General features: G+C 35.3%; 2 protein-coding genes across 2 annotated transcripts in view; both read left to right on the forward strand.

The window, feature by feature from the left end:
* Positions 1 to 23471, forward strand: part of LOC134255258 (inosine triphosphate pyrophosphatase-like) — a 33491-nt gene extending 10020 nt beyond the window's left edge. The window contains exons 2-4 of the mRNA XM_062737773.1: positions 21912 to 22035; positions 22133 to 22325; positions 23159 to 23471. Of these exons, the coding sequence (XP_062593757.1) occupies positions 21922 to 22035; positions 22133 to 22325; positions 23159 to 23454 (603 nt within the window). The 5' untranslated portion in view covers positions 21912 to 21921 and the 3' untranslated portion in view covers positions 23455 to 23471. The remainder of the gene's footprint in view (positions 1 to 21911; positions 22036 to 22132; positions 22326 to 23158) is intronic.
* Positions 1187 to 11357, forward strand: LOC134255269 (uncharacterized). Its single transcript, XM_062737783.1, has 5 exons — positions 1187 to 1568; positions 1653 to 6531; positions 6703 to 6931; positions 10609 to 10663; positions 11164 to 11357. Exons 1-5 carry the CDS (start codon positions 1187 to 1189, stop codon positions 11355 to 11357), a joined length of 5739 nt encoding a protein of 1912 aa, XP_062593767.1.
* Positions 23472 to 23682: the final 211 nt, after the last annotated feature.

Here is a 23682-nt window from a genome sequence, read left to right on the forward strand (position 1 = left end):
AAACAAATGCTCAGAGTGAAGTTTGTGCAAAAGATCTGCTTCATGAATCTGATGAAATGAATTTGCAAAATGAAATTGCTGAAACAAGTTTAGTGAACAAAACCTTGACCACTGAATCTTTGCAGACTACTAGTGTGATAGTTGGAGAAAAAACATTGCACAGTGTTTCTGAAAATGACCAGGTATGTACTAGAAAAATAGTATTTGGGACATTCCATCAAGGGGACACTAGATTTTCATCATTCTCAAGAGGTAGTCAGTGTACTTGCAATGCTCTTACCATGCTGACAAAATGTTATGAAGGATTTTCATTTACATCAGAATTTATAGATAGAACTTTAGTATCAGGAGACCAAATTTATGTAAAGACTGTCAAAAGTTTGCAACAAAGGGGAGAGTTTTTCAACAAACTTTTAAATTTTGATGAATTGCCAATAAACATTGAAATGGGAGAAAATCATCATGTTATTCAAAAATTTGAAACCATTTGGGGATTGGTTATCTTGGAAGAACAAAACAGGCAGGTTAAAACATTGCATCAGGCTTTAGAAGAGGCATTTCAAGTTTCAAGTTATTTACTGATAATGATAGGAGCCATTTGTTCTGCTGTATATAAAGTGTCGGACAGTGAGTATTACTTCTTTGACTCACATTCTCATGACAGTGATGGCATGTCTTCTTGTGATGGTAAATCTGTACTAGTGCTTAACAGGAGTATTGATGATTTAGTGTCTTTTATGTACAGCATGTATAACAGTATGCATATTGATCTTGCAGTGCAGTTTGAAATTTTACCCATCTCAATTGCAACATTGTACCATAGCTTTCCAGAAAATGATCCATTACAGAAAAGATATTACAGAATGGATGAAAAGCTAAAAGCGACAAATTCAGAATCACAAGATTATCACAGGAAAACCTATATGAGAGAATACATGAAGAAAAAGAGACAAAATGAACAATTTAAACACATTGAAAGACAAAGAGATGCTAACACAAAGAAAATGAGTCGACAAAGTGTTGAAGTGAGAGAAAAAGAGAGAGAGATAAGAGAAAATTAAAACGTCATAATGTTGAATCAAGAGAAAGAGAAAAAGAACTGGATAAATCTGCAAGAAAATTAAAGCGACAAAATGTTGAATCAAGAGAAAGAGAAAAAGAACTGGATAAAACTGCAAGAAAATTAATGCGACAAAATGTTGAATCAAGAGAAAGAGAAAAAGAACTGGATAAAACTGCAAGAAAATTAAAACGACAAAATTATGATGTTAAAGACAAGGAGAACAAAAGGGAAACAACTGCAAGGAAAATTAAAAGACAAAATGATGAAGTGAGGGAAAAAGAAAAAGAACTGGATAAATCTGCAAGAAAATTAAAACGTCAAAATGTTGAATCAAGAGGAAGAGAAAAAGAACTGGATAAAACTGCAAGAAAATTAAAACGACAAAATTATGATGTTAAAGACAAGGAGAACAAAAGGGAAACAACTGCAAGGAAAACTAAAAGACAAAATGATGAAGTGAGGGAAAAAGAAAAAGAACTGGATAAATCTGCAAGAAAATTAAAACGTCAAAATGTTGAATCAAGAGAAAGAGAAAAAGAACTGGATAGATCTGCAAGAAAATTAAAACGACAAAATTATGATGTTAAAGACAAGGAGAACAAAAGGGAAACAACTGCAAGGAAAACTAAAAGACAAAATGATGAAGTGAGGGAAAAAGAAAAAGAACTGGATAAATCTGCAAGAAAATTAAAACGACAAAATTATGATGTTAAAGACAAGGAGAACAAAAGGGAAACAACTGCAAGGAAAATTAAAAGACAGAATGATGAAGTAAGAGAGAAAGAAAGAAAACTTGACAAGACTGCAAGAAAGTTGAAAAGATTAGATTGTGAAGTAAAACAAAAAGAAAATGAAGGAAATAGAATTTCAAAAAGCAAGAGTAGGGAAGATCCTCTTGTTCTTGAAAAAGAACGAATAAAGAAGCAAACTAAACGCAGTGATTGTTCGTACAGGCAAAATGAGAGGTTGGACGATAAACAAAGAAAAGGAGAAAAAAGAAAGAATAAAGAATATTGCAACAAGGAAAATGAAAGAATTAGACAAAGACAGTTTGGAATAAATGTACAGGATTGCATTCACAATTTTCATGAACAGATTAAGCATGGTCCAGTTTTTGTGTGCTCATGTTGTCATCAAACATGGTTTAAAGAAAGTGTTTTAAAAGTAGAAAATACTAAACTTGATGACACAAGTAAAAGCAAATATCTTACTTGTATTACTTCTGTTGATAATGCAGAATGGATTTGTAAGACTTGCTATTCTTCAGTTAGAGAAGGAAAAATCCCAAAGCTATCTGTTCTCAATGGTATGATATGGCCTCCCAAGCCAAGAGAATTAGACTTATTTTCATTAGAAGAGAGACTCATATCACTTCGAATCCCCTTTATGCAGATTAGGGAGTTGCCAAGAGGTGGACAATATTCTGTCAAAGGAAATGTTGTGAATGTTCCTGTAGATATTCAACCTACTGTTAATAGCTTGCCTAGAAAGATGGATGAAAATATCACAATTCCTGTTAAGTTGAAAAAAAAGTTGTCTTACCAAAAATGTGATTATCATGAAAATGTACGACCAACAAAAGTACTGATTGCATTACATTGGCTTTTGAACAACAGTGACTTTTACAAGAATGCAAACATTAATGTTGATGATAGCTGGTTTCAAGAAATCACATCTTCTGCAAATGAAATTGTTCAAGAACTAGTGCAAACACAAGCAAAAAGAGATCAAAGTACTAGTAATCTTGAGACCGACGAAGACAATGATGACGATGAGTATTGTGAAGTAGACGGAGTTGGTAGAGATGGTAATTGTGATACTCTTTTAGATGATGCTTCACGAGACATGAATCAGATTTACACCTTTGCTCCAGGAGAAGGTCAACGCCCCCTTAGTTTATATCAAGATCAGATTGCAGAATATTTATCATTTCCTACAATATTTTGTGGAAAGGGAAGATTACAAGACGATGAAAGACAAGTACGTGTCTCGTATGCAGATATAGCTAAATGGGAATTGAGAAGTGTTGATAGACGTGCAGCCCAGTCTGTTCCAAATTTGTTTTTTAAGTTGAAAAAAATACAAATGAAACAAGTTACAGATAAATGCAACCTGGCTCTTCGGAAATGCAAAACCAAAGGAAGATCTATCACAGCAAATGAAATTAAAAATCCTGAACATGTGAATAGCCTTGTTAGACATGATGAAGGTTTTTTTGTGTTTAGACAGTTACGAAATTCACCTGCATATCTTGAAACAAGAAAAAAGGATGTATTTGCAATGATAAGACAATTGGGTTTACCAACATGGTTTATGTCTCTGTCTGCTGCAGATACAAGATGGAATGATCTCATTAGAGCACTTGGAGTGTTAAATGATGGAAAGGAATACACTGATGAAGAAATCGACAACATGACTTGGTTTGAAAAATCAAAACTAGTACAGAAGGATCCTATTACATGCACTAGATACTTTGATCATAGATTCCGTATGTTCATGAATTCAGTATTGAGAAGTGACCACCATCCAATTGGTGTTGTGAAAGACTTCTTTTATAGAATTGAATTTCAGCAAAGAGGGTCACCACATGTTCATATGATTGTTTGGATAGAAAATGCACCAAAATATCATGAAAATAATGAACAAGAGGTAGTGAATTATGTAGATAATTACTTGAAATGTGAAAAGAATGAAGATGATTTGACTAGCTTACAAGTACACAAACATTCACAAACATGTAAAAAGAGAAGTAAAGCTGTATGCAGATTTGGTTTTCCCCTTCCTCCTCTTGAAAAGACCTTGACTTTGGAGCCACTTGAATGTGAGGTAGACAAATATAGGAAAATGTATGATGAAATTCAGAAACAGTTAAATGATATGAAAAATGGATGCGATTTGTCCTACAAGGAACTCCTAAGCACTGTGTTAAAGATATCTGAGGAAGATTACATTAAATGCATTAGAAGTTCACTGAGAGGTCCAAAGGTTTTTCTAGAGAGAAAGCCATGTGATATGAGGGTCAACTCTTACAACAGTGTTGTTCTTGATGCTTGGAGAGCTAACATCGATATACAGTATATTTTGGACCCATATGCTTGTGCTATGTACATTGTTTCTTACATAAGTAAATCTCAAAGAGGGATGAGTGATTTACTAAGCAGAGCAGCAAAGGAAGCTAGAGAAGGAAATCTTGACATTAAAAGACAGGTGCGCCACATTGGAAACCATTTTCTCAACAGTGTTGAAGTTGGAGCACAGGAAGCAGCATATTTAGTGTTACAAATGCCAATGACAAAAGCATCAAGAGATGTAGTTTTTATCAACACAAGTCCATCAGATGACCGAGTTATTCTCATCAAAACAGATGCAGAATTAGAAAAATTGACACCAAATTCTACAGATGTGGAATGTAGCAATATAATTAAACGGTATGCAAAACGCCCAAAACAGCTTGAAAACTGGTGTTTAGCTGATTATGTATCACAACTAGATGTTGTATTCCCAAAAGATGATGAAAAGGAGTTGATTGAAAAGGAAGTGAACGATGATGATGATGATAAGAACAATATGTCAAATGATGAGGAAGAGAATGATTCAGATCTTGACTTTGGTGAAAGTGATACACTTGTTACTTTGAGAAACGGCATAAAAATTAGACGACGAAAAGTACCTAGGGTAATTAGATATGTGCGTTTTAATATCAAAACGGATCCAGAAAACTACTACAGAGAAAAGCTTATGTTATTTTTGCCTTGGAGAGTTGAATCGGTTGATCTAATATCTGGAAGTGACTCATTTGAGAAATCCTTTAATCGTAGGAAATCCTTTTTAACAAACAAAGTCAAGGAATATGAATACAATGCCGAACAGCTTGATGCAGCTCTGCAAATGGCAAGTGAGGATTTTTCAGAAGCTTATGATGAATTGGCACCAAATGCTCAACAAACAGAAGGAGAGGATGAAAATGAAGGATCTCGTGAATCTGAGAACTTTGTCCCATTTAATCCTGAGAGACCAGTTGAACAAAGACAGTATGATTTAGGTTCTGATATAGGCATTCCATCAACAAGACAAATAACAGAAGACAGTTCTGTTAGATTATCAGACAGTGAATACTTGCAACTTTTAGGAAGTCTAAATGTAAAGCAGCGGGAATTTTTTAATCATGTTGTGCAGTGGGTCAAAACAAAGAAAGAACCTATTTATACATTTTTATCTGGAGGTGCTGGTGTTGGCAAATCCGTTTTGATAAGGGCACTTTATCAAGCTCTGCACAGATACCTATGTTCCACAGAAGGTGAAAATCCAGATGACATGAGAATACTTCTGTGTGCTTATACTGGCAAGGCGGCATACAACATCGGAGGAGCAACTATAGCATCTGCTTTCCATCAAAAAATTAATCAAAGTCAACAAAGTTTGCACTCTGACGAATTGAACACTTTTCGTACAAAGTACCAAAACCTAAAAGTAATCATTATTGATGAAATATCAATGGTGGGAAACAGATCATTAGCACTCATTGACAGTCGTCTACAACTTCTCACAGGCATCAAGAAACCATTTGGTGGTATAAGTATCATTGCTGTTGGTGATTTTTTCCAACTTAAGCCTGTGATGGATCGTTGGATCTTTCAAGACTTAAATCATGATGCCCAAGTTCTTGCAAGCAATCTTTGGAAGGAGCATTTTTCTATTTTTGAGTTGAACGAAATCATGCGCCAAAAAGATGATATTGAGTTCGCTCAACTTCTGAATCGCCTACGTTACAATGCAATGACAGCAGAAGACATGAATGTGATACACAGATGCATGATAACAGAAACAAGTGACAATTATCCACATCATGCTCCTCATCTCTTTACACAGAATTCTAAAGTAGACGCATACAACAATCAGTTGATTGAAAATCTTGGAGGAGAAAAGGTCACAGTGAATTCAGTTGATTCTGTTATTAAAGATTATTCAAAAGAAGTTAAGGAAAAACTGCTAAGATCTCTTCTTCAAGCAGATGATGTGAGCAAAACTGCCAATTTGATGCAAAATTTGATTCTTGCTGTTGGGATGATATATGATATCTCGGTCAATGTTGACGTATCTGATGGTTTGACAAATGGTTCATCATGTAAAGTGCAATTAATTGAAAGGAGAATGGAAGGTATATCAAGGCCAAGCATAGTTTGGGTAGAATTTTTTGACTCTGGAATTGGAAAAACTGCTCGAAGGAAATACAGACATTTATTTCATGATGGAATTTCTGAGAACTGGACACCAATTTTTGAAGTTCAACGGTCTTTTCTTTTGAATTACAATACTTTTCAGAGAATCCAATTTCCATTACGGCCAGCTGCAGGAAAAACAATTCATAAAGCCCAAGGTTGCACAGTTGATGAAATTGTAATTGATATGTCTCAAACAAAAGTGAGAAAAATTCCCCACATCCACTATGTAGCACTTAGTCGGGTAAGGTCAGTTGATCATCTGCATATTCTAAACTTCAATGAGCAGGCATTATCTATGGATGAACAAGTCGTAGATGAAATGGAAAGAATGAAAAAAGAGGTTCCACTCCAACTTTGTTATGTCCCAATATACCAGGTTGATTTGCATTGTTTAAAGATTGCTTTTAACAATTGTAGATCTCTTCACAAACACTTTCCACAAATTCAAAATGAGCCAAACATTCTTGCTTCAGATGTAGTTGGATTCTCAGAGACAAGATTAACTAGTGCAGATGTGGAAAATTATCAACTTCAGGGATACACAGCAATATTTAACCATGAGACTTTAGATAGTTCTGATAGACGTCCACATCATGGAACAGCACTGTATGTGAAAGACATTTACAAGACAACTTGCATCTCAAAGGTAAACAATGGTCCCATAGAGTTTATTAAGGCAAACATACAATTAAACCAATATAGAGATGTACAAGTCATAGTTATTTACAAATACCCATCTTGTTCTTTGGAAAATTTCAAACATCACGTGGAAATGCATATAAAGCCTTTGATTGATGATCAGAAAGATTTGGTATTCTTGGGAGATTTTAATTTTGATTTATTTGCTGGGCATGGAGACTTTTTAACATTTATGGAAAAAGGCTTTAACTGTCAACAAATTGTAAGTAAGACTACTCATGACTTCGGTTCGAAGCTTGATTTGATTTTTACAAATATATACCCATGTGAAACAGATGTGATTGAAGCATATTGGTCTGATCATAAAGTAGTGTTTTGTGCATTTGATATGACTAGTTTCCATTAAATATAATGGGGCTCCTAAATAAAAACACGACAGAGGGAGAAGTAAAACAGTTCCCCCTCCCTCACCCCATTTTTTCCAGTCATACCCCACAAAGTTTGGGGTATACACTGGAATCAACATGTCCATCTGCTTGTTCGGATGTACACTGGTATCATCATGTCTGCCTGTGAATCTCTCCATAGCCATTTTTGTCCAGCATTTATTTCTATGGATATTGTTTGGACATTTTTAAATTGAGAAATTTCATACGCTTATATTTTATACAAACTGATTTAAATAGCTTGTGATCAAAAATGTGCTTGTGTCTTGATACTGTACCAATTTCATGTTAAGCATTGTCATGACCATCGCATTTTGATGCTTTATTTGTCACAGTCATGATAATGTTTTTAATCAACACTAAGATTGCTAAGTTTATTATCATCTTCAACCAATTACATTTTACATGACTTACACAAGATGACATTTTCCTGTTCTTAAAGCTGTTTTAAATCTACTTTTTAAATTACACTGTATATAGTTTCCCCATTGGTGTATTAGTCCTATTTGGCTGCAATGCAGTACCAAGCATTTGAAAATTTATTTATTTTATTATTTACAAAATGTTTTACATATGCAATTTAGATGGAACATTTCACATATAATAATCTGGCTGTTCTTTAATTTGCATCAGTACTTATTGTATATTTTTTTGCAAAACACTACTCCATCTCAATAACACTTGGTAACATTAGTAGACTATCCTAAGATGCATAATTCTCAGTTTGACAAATTGCATGTCATAGCCACCAAAGGCAGAAATTTTTTATTTTCCAAAATATTCACTCCCCCTTTACCTTAAGTTGGTATGAAATGACTTTTTACATTAATAGTCTATACCTTTCTTTATTGTATGTAGAGCTTCAGTATTGTCAGAGACTTCTGTTTTTGATTTTATTTTAATGAAAACATCATCTATCTATATTAAAACTTTGATTAAATTAGACTTACTTTTTCAATTCTTAGCTTATTCCTGCATATTTCCAATGGTAATATTTGTATTGCTGAATATCTGGATTTTTTTTTAATTGGGATGTACATGTATATTATTCTAATATTTTGTTGTCTTCTAGTGACCTCAAAAGATGTAACCCAAATTAGAACTTAAAAGTTAGTGTTTCTCTATGTGGGATAAAATTTGACATATTGCTGTATTTTTACTTTAATTTCATTCAGCAGTTTATTGCCTTGTTTTCATATAGAATAGGAAATATGAATTGTTGATAAAACAATTTGATATCCACTTCTTGTTGCAAAATGTCCATTCCATTTGATGTAATAATATCATACTTGTATACTTTAATTAATATATTCAATCTTTTAAACAAGACTATATATAATGAATTGTGTGGTAATTAGATTTTATACTGAAATTACAATCAAGGATCAACACGATTATAATAGTAACATTGAAGGAGACTCTTACTGGAATTTAAATTTGCACAGTTTTGACTCGTGGTAGTGACATGATTTGGACTGTGCCATTGGCTGTAATTTTAACATTGCTATAAGCTAGCTGTGGTTCGGACATTGCTATAAGCTAGCTGTAACACTATATAATAGCCATGTGATTTTGATATTTCTCAGACATATGGCTTCTGTGATTTTAGAAGTCAGGATCTCTTCTTTTATGGACTTTTAATTAACTTAAGCTCAGATGTGTCTGAATGTTTATTCCTGTCATAATGCTAGTCAACTTTTTAAAAATTATTTATATCATAAAACTGAAATATAAACTATCTAAGACTGATATTATACTTTAATTTCATATTTTTTGTAGTTATTTTTTGTTTTGGAAAAACATGCTTCTTTAAAATAACCCGTGTAAATGAATTACAATGCTTGTAGTAGTCATCAACACAGCAGATATAATAATTATTTGTGAAACCTCAGATTCCGTATATATTATAATGAGTTTATTAAAAAGTTCTGCATATTCTATCATGGATTGTGTGGAATTTTATGATTATGAAGTAAAATGTGACTGCCATTTTATGAACTTCAAAGCTTATAATAAGTGTCATTGACAGGTAAGTATGGAAAGAGGGGGTCAATGGCCAGCCCGTAAAGGGAGGTAAACCTACCTCTTTAAGAAATATATTGAAGAAAAATACACTGTACTATCAAAATATAATATAACATGTTATATCATTTGAATTACAAATATTCCTTCCAATAGAGAAAAAAAGTTCTCTTTTCATTATCCAACAATATTGCATGAATCTGAGGTTAGAAATTTTGATTTGTAATATTAAAATGTTGTTTTTTTTTCCTTTCTAATTCACTCACATAATCTTTCCTTTTTTCGATTTTCATTGGAAAAGATTATTTATTTTGAGTGATAATTATTTTTTTTTCATGTAAACAACATATTTAAGAAATATTCATATTATGACTGTATTGTTAGAATTTTTGATGCTGTTTTATTTTTCATTAAACATTAATTCTCAAGTTTATTTATAAATGTTATCTAAATCAATACTAGTATATATATATGTGCTCTTGAATTGTCACTAGTAAGGCATTCCTTCATTAAGATAGCTTCTTCACAAAGTTTAAGTGTCGAATTTCAAATTATATACACTGTACTCAAAATGTATCAAAATTCAATTTGTAATCTGTACTAATGTACATGCACATGTAACATTTTACTTCTAATAATACAAAAGATTTGTTATAATTCTTGAAATCAAATAAAATTTTAAATACAGCCTCAAAACTGCATTTTTTTTATTGATGTAAGCATAAAAAATGAATATAATTATATACAATCATTTTATGAAACCTGTGGCAGTCTTGAGAAATGAGAACATATTTAAACAATACCGGGGTAGCTTGTTAAAAGCCTCTGCACTAAAATGCAATTAAGTAAACAGACGGTTCATTTGGAGTTGAAACATTCCCCTCTTTTATGAATTTAATTTACTAAAGAGGCCACAAATCTAATCTATAAGTTACCCTTGGTAAACATATTTCATGGGGGAAAAGTGCCTTTGTTTCATCCTCTGAAGAACAATTGGGCCGAGGTGGTTCAGGTGAGCGTTGTGGCCCATGGGCCTCTTGTTGTAATTGCAAAACTTTCCGTCCATTTAGTATAATAGTCTGCAATCACCAGAATTTATTTGTTTCCATTACTTGTAACTGTTAGCTCTCCTAAAATGTCTGTCGCTATTCTCTCTAAAAGATATGCACAACCTTCATTGGTGCACACTTGATAACAATGTCACTCTTCCTTTTAGAACAAAGCTCATTACCAGCTATATACTGTCGGACATCGTGCTGTAGCCCAGGCCAGTAATACCTATTGCGAATTTTAAATAATGTTTTCTTAATACCAAGATGCCCTGAATTCTTCTCGTCATGATGTTGTCTAAGAACATTACGTCGCTCAGAGTATGGGACAACTGATAAAGTATCTGCTTTGATGTCAATTCGTCCCTGGATAGTATTTATGGAAGTGTAGATAAGTGGGAGGAATTATTTGCAGAATTTTATGGCTCAAGACAAAAGCAGGATGAGAGTGTAACGATTTGGAATTGCAGGTTAAAGGGAATCATAGGAAAAGCTGTTGATAGAGAACTTATACTTAGGAAAGATACTGCTTGAATGCTTCACGCTATGCTATTTCGGGGCTCAAGGATGATACAATTAAAGACTGTGATCGTTTACGGGTTGCCCTAAGAGAGTTGGAAAATGATCACATTAACAGAAAACCAAACCCAAGCAAAGCCATAACCTCTACACCTGAAGATTCAAACTTAGAACTAAAAGGAATGATAAAACAAATACACCAGACCTGATGGCTATGAGGGTAAGCTGGAACAAAGATGGCAATCACCATATGGACAACAGCACTGAGGTCGACTTGATAGTTATGAGGACAAATCAGAACAAAGATGGCAACCACTACACAGACAACAATACAGAAGTGGAGGTAGAGGTAGATGACAGAAGTTACTTAAAAGGAACAATGACAGGTTTGGAGTGATCCGCAATGGTGAGAACAAATCTATTATTGTATCGGCAAACTCGTATGTCACTGTGTCAGGATACATTGATAAGGAAATGCCGTACAACGACACACCTGTCATATTACAATCATCACCTTTAGCTGCTGATCATCAGGATTTTGACCTTGAACCTGGAATTATCAATTATCAGTACAAACGAAATGGACCAATGGATATAAAGATCTCAAATGTGACAATGAGGACAATAGCTATACCTTCTCGGGCAATTATTTCAGTGGTTCATCCCGTATCGATTCAGTCATTGAAAATCAGAAACAGACATAAAGAAGGTTATGCAGAAGATGCAAATGACAAAGAGTGACCTTTCGACTACTCAATTTCAGGAAGGAATTAAGCTGATAGAATCTTACATAGATATTTTCTCAAAGACTGATGAGGATGTAGGACAAAGACATTGTGCAATATGGGATTGACTTAACAAATGAGAAACCTTTCAAACAGCGGTATAGACATATTCCACAGTCAGCGTGTGATAAGGTAAGAGCAAATCTCAGACACCTTTTAGACACTGGGATAACACGACTATCACGAAGTCCATTTGCATTCAAAGTGGTATTAGTGTGCAAGAAAAATTCCAGTCTCAGACTATGTGTTAGCTACCGACAGTGAAAGAAGGACAGCTATGCGCTACCCAGAATAGAGGAGTTATTGGATTGTTTGGCAGGTTCCTCCTATGCCTCGGGAAGTGGAACTCGGTGTCGTCCTTTATCAGGAGCAGCACCGAACTAAGAGAGTAATCAGCTATGCCAGTAGGGGACTTACAAAAGCGGAAAATAATTATGCACCCCACAAATTGGAGTGTGTTGCATTGAAGTGGGCTGTGATAGAAAAGTTTAGGGACTATTTGTTTGGACAATAGTTTACTGTATGGACAGACAATAAGCCGATGACCTACGTTCTAACTACATCGAGATTGGACGTCACTGGTCACCGCTGGCTACATGTATCTACCTTTCCAGTTTTGACATCAAATATCAACTAGGAAATAGCAATACAGACGCAGATGGATTGTGTCGTATACCAACCACAGACAGGTCAGAGATAAGCGGAGAATCCATCCGAGCTATATGCAACAGTGCTATGGGAGAGATACCATAAGTTGACATTCTGACTATTTCGCCCTAAGTAGTGAGAAATCTGGAAGATTTTGATGCACAGGATGGAACACCAACGACAGATGTAATCAACAGGAGAAAAACACAGCATCAGGATAAAGTAATGGTGGACTGGATCAAGGTAATTAAGGATGGAGAGAAACCTCACACCGGAGATAAGACATTACGGCGACAGTATAACCATCTCCGCCTAATCGATGATGTTCTGTATAGAATTGTAAATAGTGATGAGAAATCAAAGAAACAACTCGTACTTCCTTCAGCTTTGGTGCCAAACATAATCAAGACATTCCACAATGATGCTGGTCATCAGGGAAAAGACAGAATACTCTGTCTTCTTCGAGACCGCTTTTATTGGCCAGGTATGAAGGATGTTGAGGAATGGATTGACCATTGTGGAAGATGTATAAGACGGAAATCATTGACAAACCATAGAGCCCCACTGGTAAGTATAAAAACATCAGCACCATTGGAACTGGGCTGCATTGACTACCTCACCCCAGAACCATCAAAGGGAGGACAGCAGAATATAATAGTCAATACACACCATTTCATTCGATTCTCACAGGCTATTCCAACCAAACAGCAAGAACAACAGCTGAGGCCCTGTACAGCGATTTCATAGTACAGTATGGACTGTCAGAAAGAATACATTCAGACTAGGGAGTCAATTTTTAGTAAAAAATAATTAAGAAACTATGTGAACTAACGGGTACCAAGAAATGCCGCACAACATCATACCACCCATAAGGCAATGGGATGTGCGAGAGATTTAACCGCACTCTATTAAGTATGTTGGATCGGGAAAACTTTTCATATGATTTTAAATTGAATGCCATGAAAATACCACATCTGCTACATAATTCTGCTAAAGCCGTAAAGTACAGGAAAAAGAAAGTTAAAACTGATTATGACGTCATAATGGATCTAGCACCAAAAAATTAGTCTAAAGTCATTTACTAGATCTTGACGACCTTAAATCAGCATAAACGGATCAAATAAGAAGATACTAGTAGTTATTCCCATTCTATTGCAATCTATGCATTTTGTTTGTTTGATTGATTGATTGTATATTGTTTAACGCCCCTCGAGAATTTTTCACTCATATGGAGACGCAGCCACTTGCCGGTGGAGAGCTGCAAAGTTTGTCCTATACTCGGCAATCAGAGCCATTGAGCAGGGAGGGATCTGTGCCAGCACCTACTGCGACACGGGACCTCGGTTTATACAGTCTCATCTGAAGGACCTGTCTCCACGTCCCACAGTGGGATTCGAACCCGCGACGTAAGGATCAACTCCTTACTTCGCGACTCTAGAGCAGACGCTCTAACCACTGCGCCACGAGGACGACCATTTTGTTTGATGTTTACTTTTTATTTTGTTGAGTTTTGCTACATTATTACTTTGAAATACTAGTCACGTAGCAAATTGTTTTTTCGTCGCTCTTTTATGATGTCATAATGAAAAGCTTTCTCTCTCGTTAATGCTCGTTTAACTGCTTCAAACAGCAGTGCATTAGCCAATTAAAACTTTTTTTTACAAAACAATTGCATTAGAATATGGATTGATGGGTATGGCGCATAAATTAAGTATTTTGTGTACGTAAGTGATTTCTAAAAAAAATCTTTATGAATATCTTTATATAGACTTTAATCATACCAGGTGCGAGGGAAATTCGAAATGTAAACAACTTAGCATTACTTGCAAGTAGGATAGTTTCGATAGTTTCCTTGGTGCCGTTTCTAATCCTGATGTCAGGTGAATATGCAAACCCAAAGAGATATACACCAGAGGTTATAAATCAACAATGGCATCAGGAATGGTTCACGTGCTTCTTCAAAGCATCGAAGTAAAAGATAAACGTTCAGCTGAAGGTATGCATTTTATTTCGTTTATCTTATTACTACTTTCAAATGATATTGCACTAAATCCAGGACCTACATGTACTTATAATGTCAGTGAGGCACCCATCATCAGGCATGTGGAACATGTGACCAAACGGTTGACTGGAGCCAACATGGTATAGTCTGTGATACATGTAAGCAATGGTACTACAGGGCATGCCAGTCAATGACATCAGGGTCGTACCACCGTCACGTAAATTGCTCAGCCTTAGCCTGGGACTGCATCATGTGTGGGTGTCCAAATTTTTTAACTTTTTCTTTTTTCTATGGTCTTCAGTACTGGCAACAACTTTAGTGTTCTTGGGTTCTTGGAGACTTACCTGACAGCCCGGGCAGCGATCCAACCATGCGCCCACTACACACCCCTACCCAAGAAAGAGACAATTATAGTCATAGAAAAGGAAAATATAAGAAAAATTGAAGACTCTTGAATGTCTAATTTCAGTCCGTTAAAACAAAACAAGGTGAATTACTTAATCTCAATGAAAGCACTTATCCCCACTTTGGATCAATCTTTGGAACGGAAACATGGATTGACCACTCTGTTAAGGATACACAATTTCTCCCGATAGGCTTCACTACCTACCACAAAGACAGAAATCTTGGTGGAGGAGGTGTAATTATAGAAGTTAAAAGTGATCTCACCTCGTCGGTGCCTGAATTCGAAACATAGTGTCAAACCGTGTGATGCAAACTAAACCTGGCTGGTCATCGTACAATCTACTTATCCAGTTTCTAAATCCAAAAACTAGTATTGAAGACGGCTTCCTAAGTTACTACACAAGTATGGAAAGCAGGGTAAATAATGAAATTATAAAAACAGCATGGGACTTCAGTCTTCTAAATATGGAAACAAAAAGCACCAAAACTTGAACTCAGTATATGAGGATACATGATAAATTCTTAGAGACTTTTGATGGCCTAGGACTATCTCAGATGGCCGTTAATCCAACAAAAGGAACAAACATACGTGATTTAATGGTGACCAACTATCCATCCATTGTCAACAGGGTGGAGACGATGCACGATAATTTAGATTAAGAATTAGTGTTTATAGATCTAGACGTCATACATTGTACTAGATTACAACAATGCGTAACAACTCGTAAAATACCATGGTACAGAAAGACAAAATTGAATTATTTTCAACACTCTCTAGAAGGAAGTATTATTAAAGAGCATATTCCATCTAGCAAAACTGAGGATAGTATGCCTTGGGTTACCCGAGACGTCCGTTGATTGATAAATTTATATTATTATAACAGTAACTTTATCCGAAGGGTCGTATCATGTCGAGTTGATAGGCGCGGATCATCAGATCAAACGGGACGCGATGATCCGCGATCTGATGATCCGCGCCTGTCGTGATACGGCTCTTCGGATAAAGTTACTGTTGTAATGATAAATTTATTATTAACCCCCTCATAACTAGCTAAATATAGCAAAAGAAAACTTAAGAGATCAATTGTATGACATTTATCCATAAAACACAGCTTAATAATAAGGGATTTCAACGATCCTGGAGTTGAATGCCCTACCCACCTCTACCGTGATGGCTCCGAGTCTTGACTGTTTCAATGCTCGCCTCTGTCAAGAGCCACCAGCCAAATCATTTTATTTTTTTAAACTCAACTGTAATTTTACTATCACAATTGTTACTTTTTTTTATTTTCAAACATGCGCACACATGGTGGTATTGACGAAGGCCACTTACCGGTAGAAGAAGATAGAGTGTGATCCCTTTTTGGCCCCTGATTTTGGGTGTCTTTCAGAATGATGCAACAGTTTATCCATAAAAACCTGTTGTCATCCCTGCAACAAAATGAGTATTGTTTTAAAATTCTGAAATACACAGAGAGATCAGAAAATACGTCAATTTTCAAATTTTTTCATTTTTATGCAATTTGTCATCGATTTAACAACACATTTGTTTCTGAAAACATAGAGCACAGGAAGCTTGCCTATTTACCAAATTTAAATACTTGATCAAGAATTAATGAGTACTTATGTATGTTACATTTTACATTTCGTGGTGAACATGAATTCGTGGGTCTCGTCATACCTCAAAAATTTAACCCCCACGAAAATTTGTGATTACACAGTATTTTATAAACTAGTATCAGATGCACTTGATGTGAAAAAATCTTGGTAGAGTCTATAACATAACCCAGTCATGGTTTCCGGGAATATTATCTACGGTACGGTTTTTAGCTCGCCTGAGCTGAAAGCTCAAGTGAGCTTTTTTGATCACATTTTGTATGTAGTCCGTCTGTCTGTCCGTCTTTTAACTTTTCACATTTTCGACTTCTTCTCAAGAACCACTGGGCCAATTTTAACAAACTTGGTACAAATCTTTTTGAGGTTAAGGAAAATTTAAATTGTTAAAATAATGGGCCAAACCTCCTTCCAATGGTAGATAATCAAGAAAATACAAAAATAGGATGGGGTCATTAAAAATCTTCTTCTCAAGAACCACTGGGCCAGAAAAGCTGAAACTTTTATGGAAGCATCCTGAGGTAGTGTAGATTCTAATTGTTCAAAACATGACCCTCGGGGGAAGGGCGGGGCCACAATGGGGAATCCAAGTTTTACATAGAAATATATAGGAAAAAAACTTTAAAAATCTTCTTCGCAAGAACCACTGGGTCAGAAAGCTGAAACTTATATGGAAGCATCCAGAGGTAGTGTAGATTCTAATTGTTTAAATCATGGCGGGCCCACAATAGGGAATCCAAGTTTTACATAGAAATATATAGAAGAAAATTCTAAAAATCTCCTCAAGAACCATTGGGCCAGAAAAGCTGAAAACGGTATGTGGAAGCATCCTGGTGTAGTGTAGATTCTAAATTCTTCAAATCATGACCACCGGGGTAGGGCGGAGCCCCAATAGGGAATCCAAGTTTTACATTGAAGTATATGGGGAACAAAACTTTAAAAATCTTCTTCGAAAGAACAAGTTGGCTAAAAAAAAGCTGAAACTTATGTGGAAGTAGCTTGGGGAAGTGTAGATTCTTAATTGTTTGAATCATGACCATTAGGATTGTCAAGGTCAAGATAGGTATTACAAAGCGGGAAAACTGTTAAATGACAGAATGGCTAAAGCTACTCAGATGAGCGATGTGGCCCATGGACCTCTTGTTTTTTGTAGTAGAACACATTCGATACCGATGCAATATACAACTGCATGTGTGGCAACTAATACGAACGATAATCTGAGACCTGATATACTCATAAAAAAAACGAAAGGTATAGTAGGAACAATACCCTAAAAAAGTATGATAGTTTTGTCATACCTTTTTTGGATGTATACATTCGAGTAAAATGCCTTATTTTTTAATGCAATTAACTTTACATGTATTCTACAAATCTCACAGACAAAAAGAACTGATTTGGCAAAATGCCTCAAAAAGTTTTGATCTCAATTTGCATTTGTTGGTTTCTGATGCAATTCCATCAGGCACAAAGGGACTATCAAAAGTGGGGGTTCTCGATATTTTCCGTCTGTTTTTTTCTGAAAAAATGATGATTTCTAAAAATGCTACATCATGGCACAAAAAGGAAAATGGGTGACTGTGAACAGGTGTATCGCAGCCTATAATTGCAAGGTTTTAATATTACGCACAGACCATATCTAACCTGTAAACCATTAACATGGAACACCAAATGTTCGCAAAAAATACGGGAGACCTCGAATGACATCAGCAGCATAGGGTCGGTTACTTCAGAGGATTACGTGAATTTCATGAATGTAATACAATAATGTCATCTACAGCATTAGCTATCCCTGAATTGCGCGGACCATCTAACAAGACCGTTTTCAGTTGACTTTGAATTATTGCAAGATGATTATTCATGCAATTGTTCTAACTCCTGCTGAAATTTTCGGTTTAGCTCCTAGTTCAAAATATTTATCAGAAAGCCTGCTATAAGTTTGAGTGCTAAGGCTTCGTAATAAACGTTAGACAGAAAACTGCCTCCAAGACGTTAGAAAACATGGTGGTGGTAGTGTAATGATATGGAAAACAGTATAACAGAAATGTAAGTTTGATTTGCTTCGTATCCAGAGGACTTTGATAGAAAAGGTAATCTAACGATGTTCAATCTGCACATGTGAACTTTGTCAACTTTGCAACATCTAAGAGCCGTATTTCAATCTGACAATACACAGCCACATATGGCTCATTTGACACTCCCATTCTTGCAAAGCAACCTGTTTCTGCTATAGTCATCTGAATCGCCAGATTTAAACCCAGTTGAGCAGCATTGGACAACATGGATTTACATCATTTGCCAAAGACAATCGCATCCCCAGACTCTGCAACAGCTGACCAAAGCTCTACATTTAGAGTCGAAGAGTGTTCCTACACAGCCTTTATTACACACATTTGCTTCCATTAGATGCCCCTTTGGGCTATCATTTGTGTCTGTGGGGGGCATAGCATTTATTGATCTTTAATTACCTTAAACTGTCAATGATTTTAAAATTCTCGAATAATTATGATATTTAGATAGTAATCCTATTGTTAACCACATTTCTGTATTATCGATACATAATCTTACTATGCAATCTTTATGTTCAATGAGTTGCTTTTTTGAAGAGTATATTATGACACCGAGGCGAATGAACATAACTCAGTCACGGTTCAACATAACCCAGTCACTTAACAATGTAAACCAGTCATGGTTCAACATAACCAAGTCCCTGAACTTCAGAATTTAACCCAGTCAAGTTCAACTTAAGCAAGTCACTGAACAATGTAACCTAGCCAGTGTACAACATATTCCAGTCACCGAGGAACATAACCCAAACAGGGTTGAAAATAACCATTTCTCTGAACAACAAAACCTAGTCACGGTTCGACATAACCAAGTCTCTGAACAACAAAACCCAGTCACAGTTCAACATAACCAAGTCCCTGAACGACCGTACCAAGTCACGATTCAACATAACCCAGCTAGTGAACAACATATCCCACTCACTTAGAAACATAACCCAGTCATGTTTGAACATAACCAAGTCTCTGAATAACATATCCCAGTCACGGTTCAACATAACCCATTCACTTAACAATGTAAACTAGTCATGGTTCAACATAACAAAGTCCTTGAACATCAGAATTTAACCAAGACAAGTTCAACTTAACCAAGTCACTGAACAATGTAACCTAACCACTGTACAACATATTCCATTCACTGAGGAACATAACTTAATCACAGTTGAGCAGTCACTGAACAGTCACTTAACAATGTAAAAAAGTCACTGAACAACAAACCCCAATCTCTGAATAACATAACTCTGTCTTGCTTAAACATAACCAAGTCCCTTAACAACGTAACTCAGTCACGGTTCAACATAGCCAAGTCCCTTCACAACATATTAACATCACTTTTGAATCCGGATTTTCAATTGAATCCTGCAACATTCATGACGGTCATTTGAAAAAATACGTAGACAATGTTCCTCATCGTCATATTAGTGTAGCAAGATTATAGATCAACAAATTTTCGTAAATAAGAACATTTATTTTGTCCAAACGTGAAGTGTCATTGAAACATATGGAGATAACGAACAATATTCAAGATCAAAAAATTCATAAAACAATACAAAACAGGACAAGAGCAAACACGGACCTTCAAAATATCAGAGGTTGGATCAGGCGCAATGGAGGAGTGAGCATTTCCTGCCGACCGGTCACACCCGCCGTCTGTTCCTTGTCATCATCGGGAAATAACGTCACGGAGCAGCGAGTAGCAATAAAATTTTGCTTTGCATTCAGGAAACTTCTTTAACAAACAAATTATCTTTAAAAATCTTGTCAAAGAGTCAGGAACGTAATTAAACGTGATGTGCACTTCATTGCGGAACTAATAGAGTTACGCAGTAAAGAATTTGAAAACATTGACAATCTATTTCTACGTTTAATGACGTTCCTAACTCTTTGATAAGATTTTTAAAATATAATTTGTTTCTTTGGAGACCATCCACCGTCCGATTCAAACTCGCTCTTACTCAAAAATTGTACATGTATTTTCCATTTTATGCAAACACATGGCTTATTTTTTCATACATTTCCTGGTTTAAACAGAATTTATTAAGTTTGTTAAAGAAGTTTCCCGAATGCAAAGCAAAATTTTATCGCTACTTGCTGCTCCTTTACGTCCACCAACGTCATGGTTTTTTGACTTCTTTTAATCAAGTCCATTTGTATTTAGGAACTGATCTTATTTAACAGAAGGATATATTACACAACCTTATATACTCTTTAGCATCTTAAGTAATGCAGAAAGACTTTAAACAGGTAAATTTTACTTTGTTTCAGCTCCATTTATTAGAGGTGTGGCTATAGATACTTTAAAGTGAAAATTAGAATGTATCTCAATTTTGGCAATGCTCTGTGACCCCATTTTTTCCATTTCACACGTATGGGTAGATAATGTTTTTTTTTTTTTTTTTGTCATTTTATAGTAACTTGTGCCTATTTATAAAATATGTGCTTACCAAGATGACTGTGTATTACTTGCTATTTGTTCATGTCAAAAAATTGATTTCTTGAATCAAAATGATAATTTTCATCATATTTTAAAGAGATATTCAATAGTAAGGCCCATAATTTTCTCAGGTAACTTAAGAATAAGCCATGTATTTGTATAAAATGAAAAATACAATTTTTGAGTGGGAGCGAGTTTGAATCGGACGATGGATGGTCTTCAAAGAAACAAATTGTATTTAAGAATCTTGTCAAAGAGTTAGGAACGTCATTAAACGTAGAAATAGATTGTCATTGTTTTCAAATTCTTTACTGCGTAACTCTATTAGTTCCGCAATGAAGTGCACATCACGTTTAATAGCGTTCGTAACTCTTTGATAAGAATTTAAAATATAATTTGTTTCTTTGAAGGTCATCCACTGCCCTATTCAAACTCGCTCCCACTCAAAAATTTTATTTTCACAGAGATATTTTTAGAAATATTCAATAGTAAGGCCCATATTTTTCTCAGGTAACCGAAAGACAACCTTATGTTTATTGTGCTACCCCATGAATTTAACCTTGGTCAGTCCATTCCTGTCTAATAGATCTAGGTCAGTCTGTCCTGTTGACATTATGAAACCCTAAATTCGTTTTAAATGGTCAATTTCTCTCACGCTATAGTGGAGTGACAAGACCGTCAAAATTTTGAATTTAATGTACCACCCTACCCTACGGCTGATTTGTACTTTTTTGGTTTTTGGTCTGTATCATTAATCTAGTGTTGGACTTTGCTTGACGTAAAGCCAACATTTGTGGAGGTGAGCTCTAATCTATGATTTCCTGTGCTTGAAGATTTAAGTTGAATTTTATCATAATTCCTTAGGGCCAAGGTGGGGCCACAATATACCTGATCACTGTGAGGTATGGTCAAAATCGTCCATAGAACTGTTCAAAGCTAGTTGAGCTAACTTAGAAATAGCAGTGCACGGATAACAATTTCAATTGAATTTCTTTAACTTCAGGAAAAGATTAATGATGTTTCAAGCAAACAAACAGAAGGAAATAAAAGAAATTGTTCTATGCACTGGTAATAAAAGCAAATTAAAAGAATTTATGCAAATACTGGGAGAGGATTTTCCTTACAAGGTGATTATATCATTCAACTTTTTCGACATCCTTGTGTACGAAATCAATGTTGTGATTAAGTTGATAATTAAACAGGTACATGTATTACAATTTTTAGATAACCAATGCAGATATTGATTTGCCAGAATTTCAAGGAGAGCCAGAGGAAGTTGCAAGGGAGAAGTGTAAGCTGGCTGCAGAACAGCTCAAGTGTCCGGTGGTGACAGATGACACCAGTCTCTGTTTCAATGCTTTGGGTGGTCTCCCAGGTCCTTACATTAAGTGGTTCCTCAAGAAACTAAAACCAGAAGGTAAAATATTACTGCATCTTAAATTAAACCATGAGTTCTCCTTTTCAATTCCCTGCAGATTTACACGCAGAAATTCTTTTTAAATCATATATGTTGTTGATATTTATACCCCATCTGTGAATTTATACCCCTGCTCCGAAGGAGAGGGGAATATACTGTTTAACTCCTCTGTGTCTGTCCATTTGGCTGTCTGTCTAGCTGTCTGTCTGTCCGTATTAAATTTTTGGTTGCAATTTTCTCGGCAACTACTGATCACAGACACTTGAAATGTCAGCATATTCTTTGCAGAGAGATTTCATATGGTGGGAGACATTTTTGTTCCAATCCTATGTCAACTTCCTGTTTATCTATGCGTCTATTCGTATCATACATAACCATAATGTTTTTCTGCAACTTCTCATTTCAGATGCTCGTAATTTTAGCACAAACTTTGCTGAGACATGGTTTAATTATGGTGGGGTTCATCTTTTTTTGTTCAAATGCAATGTCAACTGCTTGTTTATCAGTGCATCTGTCGGTACCATACAAAACAAATTTTCATCACAGTTTTCTCAGCAACTACTCATTACAAATGCTTGAAATTTTAGCACACACTTTTATCCGTGATCTGCTTGTACCTGATCTTGTGTATATCAACATGATATATTCATATCAGGGCGGGGATATTACTATTGAGCATTCGCTCACAGACTTCTTGTTATTTATTTTTTTTTGATTATCATTATTTATTGGGAGGAGAGGGTGAAAAATGACAAATTATACTTTTTTTAAAATATTGAATATTCCACTGGTTCTTGTACATTTAACCTTATCAATCTTAATTGTTGTTTCAGGTCTACATAAAATTTTACATGGTTTTGAGGATAAATCAGCAACAGCCATGTGTATTTTAGCCTACAGCTCAGGTGAAAAAGACTCTGAAGTGAAATTATTTTGTGGAAAAGCACCAGGAAAAATTGTTAAACCCAGGGGATTGAATGATTTTGGATGGGAAGCTTGGGATCGTTGCTTCCAGCCGGAGGGGTTCACACAAACTTATGCTGAGATGCCGGAAGAAACAACGAACGCCATTTCTCACAGATTTAGGGCTGTTAAAATCTTTAAGAAACATTTTCAAGATGGAAGCTAATAAAGAAATAGAAGCAGTTTGGTTGTGTATCAGCTGAAAAAAAAAATGCAAATCTGCAAAAAAAGCCCTTGTGCTTGGTAAAACTTTTTGTTCAATGAAAGGTATACCGACATACTAGTATTTCATTAGATATTTTAGGACTTGTTTTTCTGATTGAGAAGCACCAATCAAATTAATTTAATAAAAGCATTCATCAACATTTACATAATGTGAACAAAAAAGGAATTT

This window comes from Saccostrea cucullata, unplaced genomic scaffold (genome assembly GCF_032062105.1).
Source record: "Saccostrea cucullata isolate Sc308-1 unplaced genomic scaffold, CSIRO_AGI_Scuc_v1 ctg127, whole genome shotgun sequence".
Taxonomy (NCBI): domain Eukaryota; kingdom Metazoa; phylum Mollusca; class Bivalvia; order Ostreida; family Ostreidae; genus Saccostrea; species Saccostrea cuccullata.